General features: G+C 47.7%; 1 protein-coding gene across 2 annotated transcripts in view; it reads left to right on the top strand.

Moving 5' to 3' along the window:
* Window positions 1–15,645, top strand: part of VAV1 (vav guanine nucleotide exchange factor 1) — a 77,088-nt gene that overhangs the window by 35,847 nt on the left and 25,596 nt on the right. The window contains exons 2-9 of one of the 2 annotated variants that reach the window (XM_003938867.4): window positions 9,982–10,098; window positions 10,685–10,743; window positions 10,853–10,921; window positions 11,132–11,240; window positions 11,331–11,426; window positions 13,049–13,117; window positions 13,301–13,404; window positions 14,595–14,694. In XM_003938867.4, coding sequence (XP_003938916.1) covers window positions 9,982–10,098; window positions 10,685–10,743; window positions 10,853–10,921; window positions 11,132–11,240; window positions 11,331–11,426; window positions 13,049–13,117; window positions 13,301–13,404; window positions 14,595–14,694 — 723 coding nt within the window. Of the gene's footprint in view, window positions 1–9,981; window positions 10,099–10,684; window positions 10,744–10,852; window positions 10,922–11,106; window positions 11,241–11,330; window positions 11,427–13,048; window positions 13,118–13,300; window positions 13,405–14,594; window positions 14,695–15,645 lie in introns of both variants that reach the window. The other variant, XM_039466996.2, reaches the window with a different exon arrangement.

The raw sequence follows: 15,645 nt of genomic DNA, 5'->3' as shown, positions 1-15,645 counted from the left end.
TTCGAGACCAGCCTGGCCAACATGGTGAAACCCCATCTCTACTAAAATTCAGAAATTAGCCGGGAATGGTGACAGGCACCTGTAATCTCAGCTACTCGGGAAGCTGAGGCAGGAGAAATTGCTTGAACCCAGGAGGCGGAGGTTGCAATGAGCTGAGATCACACCACTGCATTCCAGCCTGGGCGACAGAGCGAGACTCAACTTAAAAAAAAAAAAAAGGCATCTTAACTTATGTATAAATACTAGGAACTATGGACCATTGGGGGCCATGTTGGAGGCTCGCTACTACAAACACATTGTCTTAATTACTGTAGATTTATGGTGTCTTCATATTTGGTAGGACTCATAGCCCTTATTTTCTCTCTGTAGGAGTATATTGGCTATTCATGATTCTGAGGTTTTCTATTTTCTTTTTTTTGAGACAGAGTCTCACTCCATTGCCAGGCACCAGACTGGAGTGCAGTGGCTCGACCTGGGCTCACCGCAACCTCCACCTCCAGGGTTCAAGCAATTCTCCTGCCTCAGCCTCCCGAGTGGCTGGGATTACAGGCATGCGCCACCATGCACAGCTAATTTTTGTATTTTTAGTAGAGACAGGGTTTCACCATGTTGGCCAGGATGGTCTTGATCTCTTGACCTCGTGATCTGCCCGTCTCGGCCTCCCAAAGTGCTGGGATTACAGGCGTGAGCCACCACTCTATTTTCTTTACAAATCTTAGGATTTGTATGTCAAGTTCAATGAAAAACCATTCTGGGGTTTTACATTGAAATTGCATTAAACCTATAGCTGAATTTTGGAGAGAATTGAAGATTTTAAAACTTTGAGTCTTGGGGCTAGGAGCAGTGGCTCATAACTGTAATCTCAGTACTTTGAGAGCCTGTGGTGGGACAATCGCTTGAGGCCAGGAGTTGAAGACCAGACTGGGTGGCATAGTGACACTCTGTCTCTATAAAAATATTAGTCCGGGTGTGGTGGTTCACGCCTGTAATCCCAGCACTTTGGGAGGCCGAGGCGGGTGGATCACGAGGTCAAGAGATCGAGACCATCCTGGCCAACATGGTGAAACCTTGTCTTTACTAAAAATACAAAAATTAGCTGGGCGTGGTGGTACGCATCTGTAGTCCCAGCTACTTGGGAGGCTGAGGCAGGAGAATCACTTGAACCTGGGAGACTCAGGTCGCAGTGAGCTGAGAGCGAGATTCCATCTAAAAACAAAATTAGCCAGGTGTGATGGCATATGCCTGTAGTCCCAGCTACTTGAAGACTGACACAGGAGTATCCTTTGAGCCCAGGAGGTCAAGGTTACAGTGAACTGTGATCGTACCACTGCAGTCTGGCCTGGATGACAGAGTGATATCCTGTCTTTAAAAATAAATCAATGAATGAATAAAAAAAACAAAGCACTGAGTCTTGCTAGAAAGGAACTGGTATACATTCTACTCCATTTAGGTCGCTAGCTTTATGTTGGTTTTTTTCATATCTTTTAGGCTATGGTCAATAGTGTCCCTTTAAAATCAAAGTCTGATTTCCCTATGGTGAAAATTGAAATGGTGTCCCTTTAAAATCAAAGTCTGATTTCCCTATGGTGAAAAATGAAAATTCTTCATTGCTCCGTTCAATCAGTTCTAGCAACTGTGTACACTTGTGCAATCCACACCGTTTTCAAAGCAGAACGTATCTATCACTTGTGGTCTCTCTGAGTCAATCTCTACCTTCTCTCTTGTCCCGGAAGCAACCATTGATTTGATTTCTATCATCATAGGTTAGTTTTGCTTGCTCTAGAATTTCACAAATGTTATTTTTTTTTTTTTTTTTTTTTTTTAAGATAACATGGCCGGGCGCAGTGGCTCACACCTGTAATCCCACCTCTTTGGGAGGCTGAGGCAGGCGGATCATGAGGTCAAGTGATCAAGACCATCGTTACCAACATAGTGAAACCCTGTCTCTACTAAAAATACAAAAATTAGCTGGGCGTGGTGGTACACACCTGTAGTTCCAGCTACGCAGGAGGCTGAGGCTGCAGAATCGCTTGAAACCGGGAGGCGGAGGTTGCAGTGAGCTGGAATTGTACCACTGCACTCCAGCCTGGCTGATAGAGTGAGACTCTCAAAAAAAAAAAAAAAAAAAAAAAAGGAAAAAGAAAAAAACTTCATGATTTTTGCTGATGTACTGACACTTAGTACATTTTGTATATGGGTTTTGTATGCAGCAACACTGCCAAATAATTTTATTAATTTCAGCAATTTATCTGTATATTCTTTGGGAATGTCTTTGTAGATGATTGCTTCTTCTGCAAAAATGACCACTGTATTTCTTTCTTTTTTTCCGCCTTTTCCTTTTGTCTTGTCTTGCCGAAAAGGCTGAGAGCTTCAACACAATGTTGAATAGAAATGGTGATAGCAGGTTCCCTTGCGTGGTTCTGATTTCAAAGGGAAGCTTTTCCACATGTCCTTATTGATATAATGTTCCACTCTAGGTTTTTGGAAGACCTTCGTTAACAGGTTACAGAAGTTCCCTCCTATTTTTACTTTGCCAAGAGATTTCCCCTCTTCTTTCCTCAGGAATGAATGTTGAGTTGCTACTGTGTCTTTACTGTGTCTCTGTTGCAAATTTCTCCTTTTGATCAAGAGAGAACAGATCTTGGGTCAGAGCCTTGGGCAAACAGCAGAATCTACCTAGAATTTAATAACATTGTTTGATCCATATTTATTCTACAGTTGCTTTTTTTTTTTTTTTTTTTTTTAAAGTCAGAGTTTCACTCTTGTTGCCCAGCCTGGAGTGGAATGGCGTGATCTCAGCTCATCGCAACCTCTGCCTCCCAGGTTCAAACCATTCTCCTACCTCAGCCTCCCAGGTAGCTGGGATTACAGGCATGAGCCACCATGCTCAGTTAATTTTGTATTTTAGGGGGTTTCTCCGTGTTGGTCAGGCTGGTCTCAAACTCCCTAACTCAAGTGATCCACCTGCCTTGGCCTCCCAAAGTGCTGGGATTACAGGTGTGAGGCACCGTGCCCAGCTGCTTCTTTTATTTATTTTAAGACAGGGTCTCCTTGTGATGCCCAAGCTGAAGTGCAGTGGTGCGATCATACTCACTGCAGCTTCTACCTCTGGGGCTCAAGTGATCCTCCTGCCACAGCCTCCTGAGTACCTGGGACTACTGGCCATCACACCAGGCTAATTTTTGTATTTTTTGTAGAGACAGGGTGTCTCCATGTTGCTCAGGCTAGTCTCAAACCCCTGACCTCAGAGTGATCCTCCTGCCTCAGCTTCCCAAAATGCTGGAATTACAGGTATGAACCATCACACTCATCATGCGGTCGCTTCTGTTTTAGCACATGAGCTTAGGTTTGTAGGAGGATGAAAAGTTCTTCTTTTTTCTTTTTCTTTTTGAGATGGAGTCTTGCTCTGTCACCCAGGCTGCAGTGCAGTGGTGTGATCTTGGCTCACTGCAACCTCTGCCTCCCGGGTTCAAGCAATTCTCCTGCCTCAGCCTCCTGAGTAACTGGGATTACAGGTGCCCACCACCACGCCTGGCTACCTTTGGTATTTTTAGTAGAAATGGGGTTTCACCATGTTGGTCAGGCTGGTCTCGAACTCCTGACCTGGTCATCTGCCCATCTCAGCCTCCCAAAGTGTTGGGATTACAGATGTGGATCACTTGAGGTGGATCACTTGCAGTGAGCTGAGATTGCACCACTGCACTCCAGCCTGGGTGACAGAGCAAGACTCTGTCTCAAAAAAAAAAAAAAAAAAATGAGGATAATATTACTTATCTTGCATCGTTTCTGGGAGGAGTCCACATTACCTTGGTAGCATGCTGAAAATGGAGACCACAGTGGGCGGAAGCTCACGCTAGCTTCCACTACACACAAGGCAAAGAGACAAAACTGTGGTCAAGAAAGTGGGCTCAGCGGGGAGCGGTGGCTCCCACCCGTAATACCAACATTTAGGGAGGCCGAGGCTGGAGGATTGCTTGAGGACTAGCCTGAGCAACATAATGAAACTCTGTCGCCACAAAAAATTTTAAAAACTTAGCTGTATGCGGTGGCACACATCTGTTGTCCTGGCGACTCAGGAGGCTGAGCTGGGAGGATTGCTTGAGTCCAGGAGGTGAAGGCTGCAGTGAGCTATGATTGCATCACTGCACTCCAGCCTGGACAACAGAGTGAGAGCATCTCTCTCTCTCTCTCTCTCTCTCTCTCTCTCTCACCGCCCCACCCCCCACAGACAGAACATGGGTTCTAGATTCCTACCATCTCAGAATTTGATTGCAGCGCCTCCCCTAACTTACTCTGGCTGTTAATCATCTCGGGCAGCACCCCCACTCCAATCTAAGCCTGCTTTCTTGCGGGTAAAATGGACATAGCCAGGCACGATGGCTCATGCCTGTAATGCCAGCACTTTGGGAGGCTGAGGCAGGTGCATTACTTGAGGACAGGAGTTCAAGACCAGCCTGGACAACATGGTGAAACCCCTATCTCTATTTAAAAAAATACAAACATTAGCCAGGTGTGGTGGCACACACGTGTAGTTCCAGGTACTCGGGAGGCTGAGGTGGGAGAACTGCTTGAACCTGGGAGGCAGAAGTTGCAGTGAGCCACGGTGGCACCACTGCACTCCAGCCTGGGTGACAGAGCAAGACTGCATCCCAAAAGGGCATAAACACAGTGTGGGCATCAGAATGGAGTTAATCCGAATGCTGGCCAAGTGTGGTGGCTCACATCTGTAATCCCAGCACTTTGGGAGGCCAAGGCAGGCAGATCATGAGATCAAGAGTTCAAGACCAGCCTGGCCAACATAATGAAACCCTGTCTCTACTAAAAAACGTTTAAAAATTAGCTGGGCATGATGGCAGGCACCTGTAGCCCCAGCTACTCAGGGGGCTGGGGTGGTAGAATCACTTGAACCCTGAGGCAGAGGTTGCAGTGAGCCGAGACCACACCATTGCACTCCAGCCTGGGTGACAGAGTGAGACCGCCTCAAAAACAAACAACAAAACAAACAAAAAAGAACAAAAAACCTGAATGCCTAACCATGTGTAGTAGACATTCAAGAAATCCAAATATTGTTTTTTATTTTTATTTTCTGAGACGGAGTCTCACTCTTGTCACCCAGGCTGAAGTGCAGTGGTGCTATCTCAGCTCACTGCAACCTCTGCCTCCTGGGTTCAAGCGATTCTCCTGCCTTACCCTCCCAAGTAGCTGGCATTACAGGTGCCTACCACCATGCCTGGCTAATTTTTAAAAATGTATTTTAAGTAGAGATTCGGTTTCACCATGTTGTCCAGGCTGGTTTTGAACTCCTGACCTCAAGTAATCTGCCCACTTCAGCCTCCCAAAGTGCTAGGATTACATGCATGAGCCACTGTGCCCAGCCAAGAAAAATAAATTTTGTTATGGTAGAGGCACAGAGTAGGGGTTGGCAAGTATGTCAGAATCAGCTGGGGAGAGTGTTAAGATGCAGATTCCCAGGCCCCACCTCCCTCCATCCAGTTAATAAATATATATCAGGGGCCTTCTGCACACGAGGCACTATCATAGCTGCTGGACATTCAAGAAGCAGAATGATGGCCCTCCCTTCTTCAAACTGAAATTTTATTTGGGTGAAATCAACAATAAACACAACAAATGAAGCTAAGCAAAGGTGATAGAAAAGGCCAGAGTAGGCCGGGCATGGTGGCTAATGCCTATAATCCCAGCATGTTGGGAGGCCGAGGTGGGTGGATCTCTTGAGGTCAGGAGTTCAAGACTAGCCTGGGCAACATGGTGAAACCCCGTCTCTGTTTCTTTAAAAAAAAAAAAAAAAAAGAAAAGGCCAGAGTAGGGGAGTGGAATTGTATTAAATTAAATCATTTACATACGCATTTATATTTTGAGATGGGGTCTTGCTGTGTTGCCAAGGCTGGAGTGCACTGGCGCCATCATGGCTCACTACAGCCTCCACCTCCCGGGTTCCAACCATCCTCCTCTCTCAGCCTCCGGAGTAGCTGGGACTACAGGTATGCACTACCCTGCTTGGCTAACATTTCAATTATTTTGTAGAGATGGGATCTCATTATGTGGCCTCAGGCTGATTTTGAACACCTGGGCTCAAGTGATTCTCTCACTTCAGCCTCCCAACGTGCTGGGATTACAGGTATGCACCACCACACCCAGCTGATTTTCAAAATTTTTTTATAGAGACGGGGTCTCCCTGTGTTGACCACCCTGGTCTTTAACTTCTGGGCTCAAGCCAACCTGGAAGTGTGATTTTATTTTCTTCTTCTTATTTTATGTTTTTCAGATGAAGTCTCATTCTGTCACCCAGGCTGGAGTGCAGTGGTGCAATCTCAGCTCACTGCAACCTCTGCTTCCTGGGTTCAAATGATTCCCCTGCCTCAGCCTCCTGAGCAGCTGGGACTATAGGTGCACCCACCACACCCGGCTAATTTTTCGTATTTTAGTAGAGACGGGGTTTCACCATGTTGGCCAGGCTGGTCTTGATCTCTTAACCTCATGATCCGCCCACCTCGGCCTCCCAAAGTGCTGGGATGACAGGTTCGAGCCACTGCGCCAGGCAGGAGTGTGACTTTAAATAGGGTGGTTAGAGGAGGTCTCATGGAGAAGGTGACCTTTGAGGGAAAATAAAGAAGTGAGCGAGGAACTTTCTTCCGGACGTCAGGGTGTATTTGTTTGTGTGGGTGCCGTAACAAAATACTACAGACCTGGAGGCTTAAACAGCAGAAATTTATTTTCTCACAACAAACGCCTTGGTGGCCTTCCTGTCCTCCCCTCTTCTTCCTCCTTGCCCACTCTACCTCCAGCTGCATGGGCCTCCTCGCTGCTTCTCCAACACGTTAGGTGAGGGCCTGCCTCAGGACCTTTGCATGGGCTGCCCTCTCTTCTTAGAATATACTTTCTTGTGTGTTATGGGTCGAAGCGTGTACCCAGAACCAGCTTATCCGGGAGACCCCGAACCAGGCAGGCCGCAGATATTGAAAGAGGCGGACACCCAGGCAGCCAACAGAGTCGGTCTATCCCGGGCACCTGAGAGCCTGCAGGGCCGACAGCTCTCCAGGATGGAAGGCCCTGAGCAGAGATGCAGCCACGCATTTATTTGCTCTTTGACAGGTGATTCTTATTAACACACAGGTGTTCTACTTTGCACATAACTCAGGAATATACCACGTAGGCAGCTGTTACCCACCTATGACTAATTACAAGGCAAAAGGTACCCTCCACAAAAGAGCCATGGGGGCAGGGTAGACTTAATGTTTCTCAACAGTGTGTCTCTCCAAAATTTATGCATTGAAGTCTTAACCCCTAGTACCCAAGAATGAGGCTGTATGTGAATATAGGGCATTTACAGAGGTAGTTAAGCTAGAATGAGACATCCGTGTGGGCCCTAATGCTATGACTGATGGCCTTATAGAAGAGTAAACTAGGGCTGGGTGCGATGGCTCATGCCTGTGATCCCAGCACTTTGGGAGGCAGAGGCGGGCAGATCAGGAGTTTGAGACCAGCCTCATCAACAAGGTGAAACCCCATCTCTACTAAAAATACAAAAATTAGCTGGGTGTGGTGGTAGGCGCCTATAGTCCCGGTTACTCAGGAGGCTGAGGCAGGAGAATCACTTGAACCTGGGAGGCAGAAGTTGCAGTGAGCCGAGACTGTGCCACTGCACTCCAGCCTGGGCCACAAAGTGAGACTTTGTCTCAAAAAAAAAAAAAAAGGAACTAGAGTAAACTAGTATACACAGGCAGGGCAAGAGCACATTACGGTGCAGCGAGAAGGTGGCTGTCTACTGATGTGAGCCTTTAGAGGAGCATACATTCAGTCCTCAAAAGTAGAAACAAGCTGGCCGGGCATAGTGGCTCTCACCTGTAATCCCAGCACTTTGGGAGGCTGAGGTGGGTGGATCTCCTGAGGTCGAGGGTTCAAGACCAGACTGACCTGGTGAAACCCCATCTCTACTAAAAATAGAAAATTAGCTGGGCATGATGGCAGGCACCTGTAGTCCCAGCTACTTGGGAGACTGAGGCAGGAGAATTGCTTGAACCTGGGAGGTGTAGGTTGCAGTGAGCTGAGATGGTGCCATTCCACTCCAGCCTGGGTGACAAAGTGAGATTCCATCTTAAAAAAAATAAACAGAAAAGGAAACAAGCTATCCATGAACACACTTTGTGATGTGCTGTTTTATATCACAAAATGGAACCTGTGTTTTGATTCAAGTTTGAAACACTCTTTTTGAAAAATCCAAGAAGTTATGCTTCAGAACCTATTGAGCCTTTATAGGAACATATGACCAGTCCTAAAAACTAGAAACCAGCTATCTGTGAAAACATTTTGTGATATTGCTGTTTTATATCACAGAATGGAACCTGTGTTTTGAAGGAACCAATCCTGCTGACCCCCTTGATCTCGGACTTGTAGTTGCAGAACTATTCCAGACATTTCCTATGAATAGAATTGTACAATACATGGCATTTTGTGATTTGCTTATTTCACTGAGCATGTTTTCAAGGTTCATCCATGTTGTAGTATGGAGCATAGTTTGCTCATTTTTTATAGCTGAGTGGATTTCCATTGAGTGGATTTCCCTGTACTAGATATTTCATACAAGATGTGGCTTTGGAAGATGGATTTTAACCAGCTCTCCTGAGGAGTCTGTTTTAGGATTCTTGGTCCACACTGACTTCAGGGAGAGTGTTGCGGGCTGTGGGAGAGGCCAAGTCTGCAAGCTATGGGAGGCTGGCTGGTGGATGGAAGGTGGTTAGAATTCTTCAGGATGTGGGGAAATTCAGAGAGAGCTGAACCTGTTGGTGAATTGGATGAGCCAATACTTGGCAAATGCAAGAATACAAAGGATTCTTTTTTCTTTTTCCAGATACTCAAAAGCTGGGACCATGTCTTATGTGCCCGAATGTTTGATTAGTTAACATCTATTGGTTGCAGGCTATGGCAACCCAACCTAGACTGACTTAAACAAGAAAAGGAATGTTTGGGCTCATGAAATAAAAAAGTTCAGCGATGGCCAGGCATGGTGGCTCCCAACTGTAATCTCAACACTTTAGGAGGCTGAGGTGGGTGGATTACTCAAGCCCAGGAGCTCAAAACCAGCCTGGGCAACACAACGAGACCCCGTCTCTAGAAAAAATACAGAAATTGGCTGGGTGTTGCAGCACATGCCTGTAGTCCCAGCTACTTGGGAGGTGGGGTGGGAGGATTGTTTTTTGTTTTTATTTTGGTTTGGTTTTTGGAGACAGGGTCTTGCTTTGTTGCTGAGGCTGGAGTGCAGTGGTACCATCATAGCTCAGTGCAGGCTCGAACTCCTGGCTCAGTGATCCACCCATCTCAGCCTCCTGAGTAGTTCGAATGTTTCTGAGGTCATCTGCATTGTAGTATGTATCAGCTCTCCTGATAAGTCTGCTTTAGGACTCTTGGTCCACAGTGACTTCATGGAGAGTGTTGGAGGAACCTGTGTTTTGATTCAACAAGTTTGAAACACTCTTTTTGTAAAATCTAAGAAGTTATGTTTCCAACTCTATTAAGCCTTTATAAGAACATACAAAAATCCAGTCCTAAAAACTAGAAACAAGCTATCTGTGAAAACATTTTGTGATATTGCTGTTTTATATCACAGAATGGAACCTGTGTTTTGAAGGAACCAACCCTACTGACCCCTTGAACTTGGACTTCTAGTCTCAGAACTATTCTGCTTCATTCCTTTTTATGGCTGAATAATATTCCATTGTATGGATATACCACATTTGTTTAACCATTAGTGATTAATTCTGTTTTGTGAATTTTACCTCAATAAAAAGGTTCAGAGGGTACATGGATCAGGGACAGCTTAATCTTTGTCGGAAGAGAACACAATTTCAGGAAAGGGTCTGTGTGTTCATTTCCCCCCATGTCAGTCCCTAAGCCAAGTGGCCTGGAGGTCAGTTTCTCCCCTGCCCTTTCATCCTCCCCCACGCTCATTTCTTTGTCTCCTCACAGTTCCTGTGCCTTAAGAACATTCGGACGTTCCTGTCCACCTGCTGTGAGAAGTTCGGCCTCAAGCGGAGTGAGCTCTTCGAAGCCTTTGACCTCTTCGATGTGCAGGATTTCGGCAAGGTGAGCTGGGCACTTGAAGCGCAAAGACTGAGTTTCAGTTCACTTCCATTGACGTCTACACTGCACAAGCTATGGGCTGTCAGGGGACGGGCAGACAAGCCAGACCAGGCCATACATGAGGTGCATATAGCACTGGCTTGGGATATGTGGAACTGGGTTTGAGTCCGTGCTCTGACACTTGCTGTGTGACCTTGGATATGTGGTTGTGCCTCTCCGAGCCTCCCGTTTCTCATCTGAAATATGGGAATATTATCATCCTGCCCTCTCTGAGTGGCTATGAGCATTAAATAGATAGAAGCAAAGGGTGGGATTTTCAAAGCCTGGTGTTTTCAAGGTTCATCCATATTGCAGCCTCTGTCAAAGCTTCAGTCCTTTTCATGGTTGATTAAACATTCTTGTACAAGGGAACATTTAAGGGAACAATGGTATGGGGAATGGGGAGGTAGAGAAAATCCTGAATTAGGCTCCCAAGAGGCGTGGGGTCTAGCTTTGGAGTCCAGCCTCTGACAGAGCCTTGCAGCTGGGGGCTGTGTTCTACCGTGGGGGTGTACAAGGGGCTCACCCAGCGGCCACTGCCCCATCACAGGTCATCTACACCCTGTCTGCTCTGTCCTGGACCCCGATCGCCCAGAACAGGGGGATCATGTGAGTAACCCCCTGGGCCTTGGGCCATTGAGTCCCAATCCTCTCCCTCCCTGAAGCCCCACGCCTACCCAGCCCCCCACCCCTGGCTCACACCCTCCTGGCCCGCTAGGCCCTTCCCCACTGAGGAGGAGAGTGTGGGTGATGAAGACATCTACAGTGGCCTGTCCGACCAGATCGAGTGAGTGCTTAGGCTTGCTGGTGCACAGCTCACTGGAGCACTGTCCTGGGGGTGGGGGGATCGGAGGGGACATGGCCCTGCCCTGGGGGAAATAAGGCCATACCCTGGTGTCTGGGGCACACGGCCTTGCGCTGGGAGTCTGAGGAGACACAGCCCTGTCCTGGGGGTCTTGGGGTGGGCTCCAGGGATCCCTGATCTCACAACCCACAGCGACACGGTGGAGGAGGATGAGGACCTGTATGACTGTGTGGAGAACGAGGAGGCGGAAGGCGATGAAATCTACGAGGACCTCATGCGCTCAGAGCCCGTGTGCATGCCGGTGCGTGAGGCGGAGAGTCGGGCCTGGGGAGGGCGCGGGTTGCGGGGAGCCCCAGACCCCCGCAACACTGGCCTCTCCCCTCGCTCTCAGCCCAAGATGACAGAGTACGACAAGCGTTGCTGCTGCCTGCGGGAGATCCAGCAGACGGAGGAGAAGTACACGGACACGCTGGGCTCCATCCAGCAGGTGGGCGCCTCCCACCCAGCGCCTGCCAGGCGCATGCGCGGGAGCTGGGCTGGCAGGTGCGGGTCCACCTGTCCGGCTGCTCGTGGGCAGCTGAGGCTTTTCCCGCCCCCATCGCTTTTCCTTGTGGCTGTCTATCTCTGGGTTTCTCTGACCTACATATGTATATATAAACATGAGTCCGACAGACATATATATATATACATGCTATTCTCTGCCTGCCTGAGTGGTCAAAAAACCAAAAACAAAGTACATGCAAAATTAAAAATATATCAATACATTAAACATATACATACATAGAAAATATATAAATATATGCAAAGCATACAAATATATATAAAAATATAAACATATGTATAAAATATAAATATATAAGATATGTATGAGATATAAAATATATAGTTTTTATATAGAGCTATATAAATATACATATATAAATAACATACAATATATAAATATATACAATATAAATATATAAATATACATAGATATATTAATATAGGTATATATCTTTTACATAGATATATATTTTTAATATACAAGATATATAATCCATATAGAGATCTTCATCTTTATATATCTTTTTTTTTTTTTTTTTGAGACTGAGTTTTGCTCTCGTTACCCAGGCTGGAGTGCAATGGCGCGATCTCGGCTCACCGCAACCTCCGCCTCCTGGGTTCAGGCAATTCTCCTGCCTCAGCCTCCTGAGTAGCTGGGATTACAGGCACGTGCCACCATGCCCAGCTAATTTTTTGTATTTTTAGTAGAGACAGGGTTTCACCATGTTGACCAGGATGGTCTCGATCTCTTGACCCACCCGTCTCAGCCTCCCAAAGTGCTGGGATTACAGGCTTGAGCCACCGCGCCTGGCTATATATCTTTTATATATATGATATATATGTATATATGTATATATGTATATAACATATCTTATCTACATATGAGATATTTCTATATATCTATCTTTTTCCTTTTTTTGAGATAGGGTTTTTCTCTCGCTGCCCAGGCTAGAGGGCAGTGGCAGGCTCTCGCTTCACTACAACCTCTGCCTGCCAGGCTCAAGGGATCCTTCTGCTTTAGCCACCCAAGTAGCTGGAATTACAAGCATGCACCAGCATGCCTGGCTAATTTTTGTATTATTAGTAGAGACGAGGCTTTGCCATTTTGGCCAGGCTGGTCTTGAACTCCTGATCTCAAGTGATCTGCCCACCTCGGCCTCCAGAAGTGTTGGAATTACAGGCATGAGTCACCATGCCAGCCTATATATCTATCTTTTAAAGATACATATATATATATAAAGTATATATATATATGTATATATATACACACACATATATATGTATATAATGCATATATATAGCCTCCCAGGTTCAAGTGATTCTCCTGCATCAGCCTCCTGAGTAGCTGGAATTACAGGCACATGCCACCATGCCTGGCTAATTTGTTCGTATTTTTTTTAGTAGAGATGGGATTTCACCATGTTGGCCAGGCTGGTCTCGAACGCCTGACCTTGTGATCCGTCCGTCTCAGCCTCCCAAAGTGCTGGGATTACAGGTGTGAGCCACCACGCCCAGCCTGGAGGAAGGGATCTTATCTTCTGTCGTATTTCTCTCCCTTCCCCACAGCACTTTATGAAGCCCCTGCAACGGTTCCTGAAACCTCAAGACATTGAGATCATCTTCATCAACATCGAGGTGAGCTAGCCGACCCCCAGCCCTCTGGGGCCTCTGTCTAATGCAGATAACCCACTGCCCCTACCTGTCCCTGGATCATGGGGGCTGGGAGTTGAACAGCATGGGGCAGGTGGATGACCCTTTCCTGCCTGGCCCCCTGAGCCCTGGGCTCTGGCGCCAGCCCTCACCCTTCCCTCCAAGTAGGACCTGCTTCGTGTTCATACTCACTTCCTAAAGGAGATGAAGGAAGCTCTGGCCACCCCTGGCGCAGCCAACCTCTACCAGGTCTTCATCAAATACAAGGAGAGGTGAGACTCAGCTGGCCAGACTGAAGCTCTGGGGGCCACTGCCTTGCCTAGGCTGGGCATTCGAGAGATCTTCCCCTCAGATACCACAGGATGGGGAGAACTTGTGCTGTGTGCTCTGAGCGAGGGGCTGCCCATCTCTGGTTTAATCCCCAGCTCTGCTGTGTGGCACTGGGTAGTCACTTAGTCTCTCTGTACTTCTACTTCCTTGTCTGTACATCAGTGGATCACAGGAATGTGCCTCCCAGGCTGGTGGTGAGGGTTGAATAAATGGATGCACACAGGACCTGGCACGCAGTAGGTGCTCAATCAATATTTGCTAAATGAATGAACATTGGCCGGGCGCGGTGGCTCACGCCTGTAATCCCAGCACGTTGGGAGGCTGAGACGAATGGATCACTTGAGGTCAGGAGTTCAAGACCAGCCTAGCCAACATGGTGAAACCCTGTCTCCATCACCTAACACTAAATACAACTAAAATACAACTAAAGATACACATAAAAAATTAACGGGGTGTGGTGGTGCATGCCTGTAATCCCAGTAACTTGGGAGGATGAGGCAGGAGAATTGCTTGAATCCAGGAGGCGGAGGTTGCAGTGAGCCGAGATCATGCCACTGCATTCCAGCCTGGGTGACGGAGCAAGACTCTGTCTCAAAAACAAAAATAGGCCAGGTGTGGTGGCTCAGGCCTGTAATCCCAGCACTTTGAGAAGCCGAGGCAGGCAGATCACCTGAGGTCAGGAGTTCAAGACCAGCCTGGCCAACATGGTGAAACCCTGTCTCTACCAAATATACAAAAATTAGCCAGGCGAGTTAGCAGGTGCCTGTCATCCCAGCTACTTAGGACGCTGAGGTCGGAGAATCACTTGAATCCAGGAGGTGGAGGTTGCATTGAGCCAAGATTGCACCACTGCACTCCAGCCTGGGTGACAAGAGTGAAACTCTCTGTCTTAAAAAATAAAAAATAAACAAATAAATAAATAGACATTGGGCAGAGACAATACCAGGTACTGTGGTGAGGTTACTATAGCATGAAATGAGATAATGCTACAATAGCCTCATGTAGGAGATGCTATTGTTATGCCCATTTCACAGATGGGGAAACTGAGACTCAGGTTTCTTCTCATGGCTGACACTGGCCTCTGCCCAACCTTGATGCCAGCCACCCTTACCTGGTGGCCTGTCTTCTCTAGGTTCCTCGTCTACGGTCGCTACTGCAGCCAGGTGGAGTCAGCCAGCAAACACCTGGACCGTGTGGCTGCAGCCCGGGAGGACGTGCAGATGAAGCTGGAGGTGGGGGCTGGGCCACTTCTGGGGGCCCTCTCCTGCTCTGCCCCAGGCTCTGGGGGCAGCAGGGAGAATACTGAGTTGCAGATGGTCCACTTTCTGCTGCAGCCCAGCCAGGGATCCGCCAAAGAACTCGGGAGGGAGGTTCCGGCTGGCCAAGTGGAGGAAATGGAGAACAGAAATGGGCTGGCCCCGGGTCTGGGCTGATCCCTGACATCAGGGCGACGTCCTGACCCTGAACTGAGCTCTGATCCCACACTGAACCCCAGCCCCGGGCTGAGCCCTAGCACTGATTGTTCCAACTTCTCACTGATCCCAACTCCAGCCAACCCCTGATCCCAGGCTGAACCTGATCTTGAACTTCAATCCGGATTTGCTTGTCTAATGGAAATACAGCCAGGGCAGGGGTGATAAGGACGGGGGCTCTCCAGACCTGTCCCTTACCCCTTCTTTAGCCCCACTCAGCAGGCAGAATCCTGGACCTCTACCCCAGGTAGCCCAGTGTCCCAAGCAGCATTTGTCACCTTCCAGTGTTTTTTCCCCCTTTTCTTTTTCTTCTTTTTTTTGAGACAGGGTCTCATTTGGTTGCCCAAGCTGGAGTGCAGTGGCATGATCATAGCTCATTGCAGCCTGGACCTCAACGTCCTGGACTCAAGCAATCCTCCCAACTCCTACCTCAGCCTCCTGAGTAGCTAGGACTACAGATACATGCCACCAGTCCTGGCTCCTTTTTGTATTTTTTGTAGAGATGGTGTTTCACCGTGTTGTCCAGGCTGGCTTCAAACTTCTGGGCTCAAGCGATTCACCCACCTCAGCCTCTCAAAGAGCAGGATTACAGGCATCAACAGCCTGTTCCCGTTATTCTTTTCTTGTTCTCGTTTGTGTTTTGCTTGTTTTTTTTTGAGATGGAGTCTCCCTCTGTCACCCAGGCTGGAGTGCAGTGGTGTGATCTCAGCT

This window comes from Saimiri boliviensis, chromosome 14 (assembly GCF_048565385.1).
Source record: "Saimiri boliviensis isolate mSaiBol1 chromosome 14, mSaiBol1.pri, whole genome shotgun sequence".
Lineage (NCBI taxonomy): Eukaryota > Metazoa > Chordata > Mammalia > Primates > Cebidae > Saimiri > Saimiri boliviensis.
The sequence above is the reverse complement of the archived record's forward strand: the minus strand, read 5'-3'. Positions and strand labels throughout refer to the sequence as shown.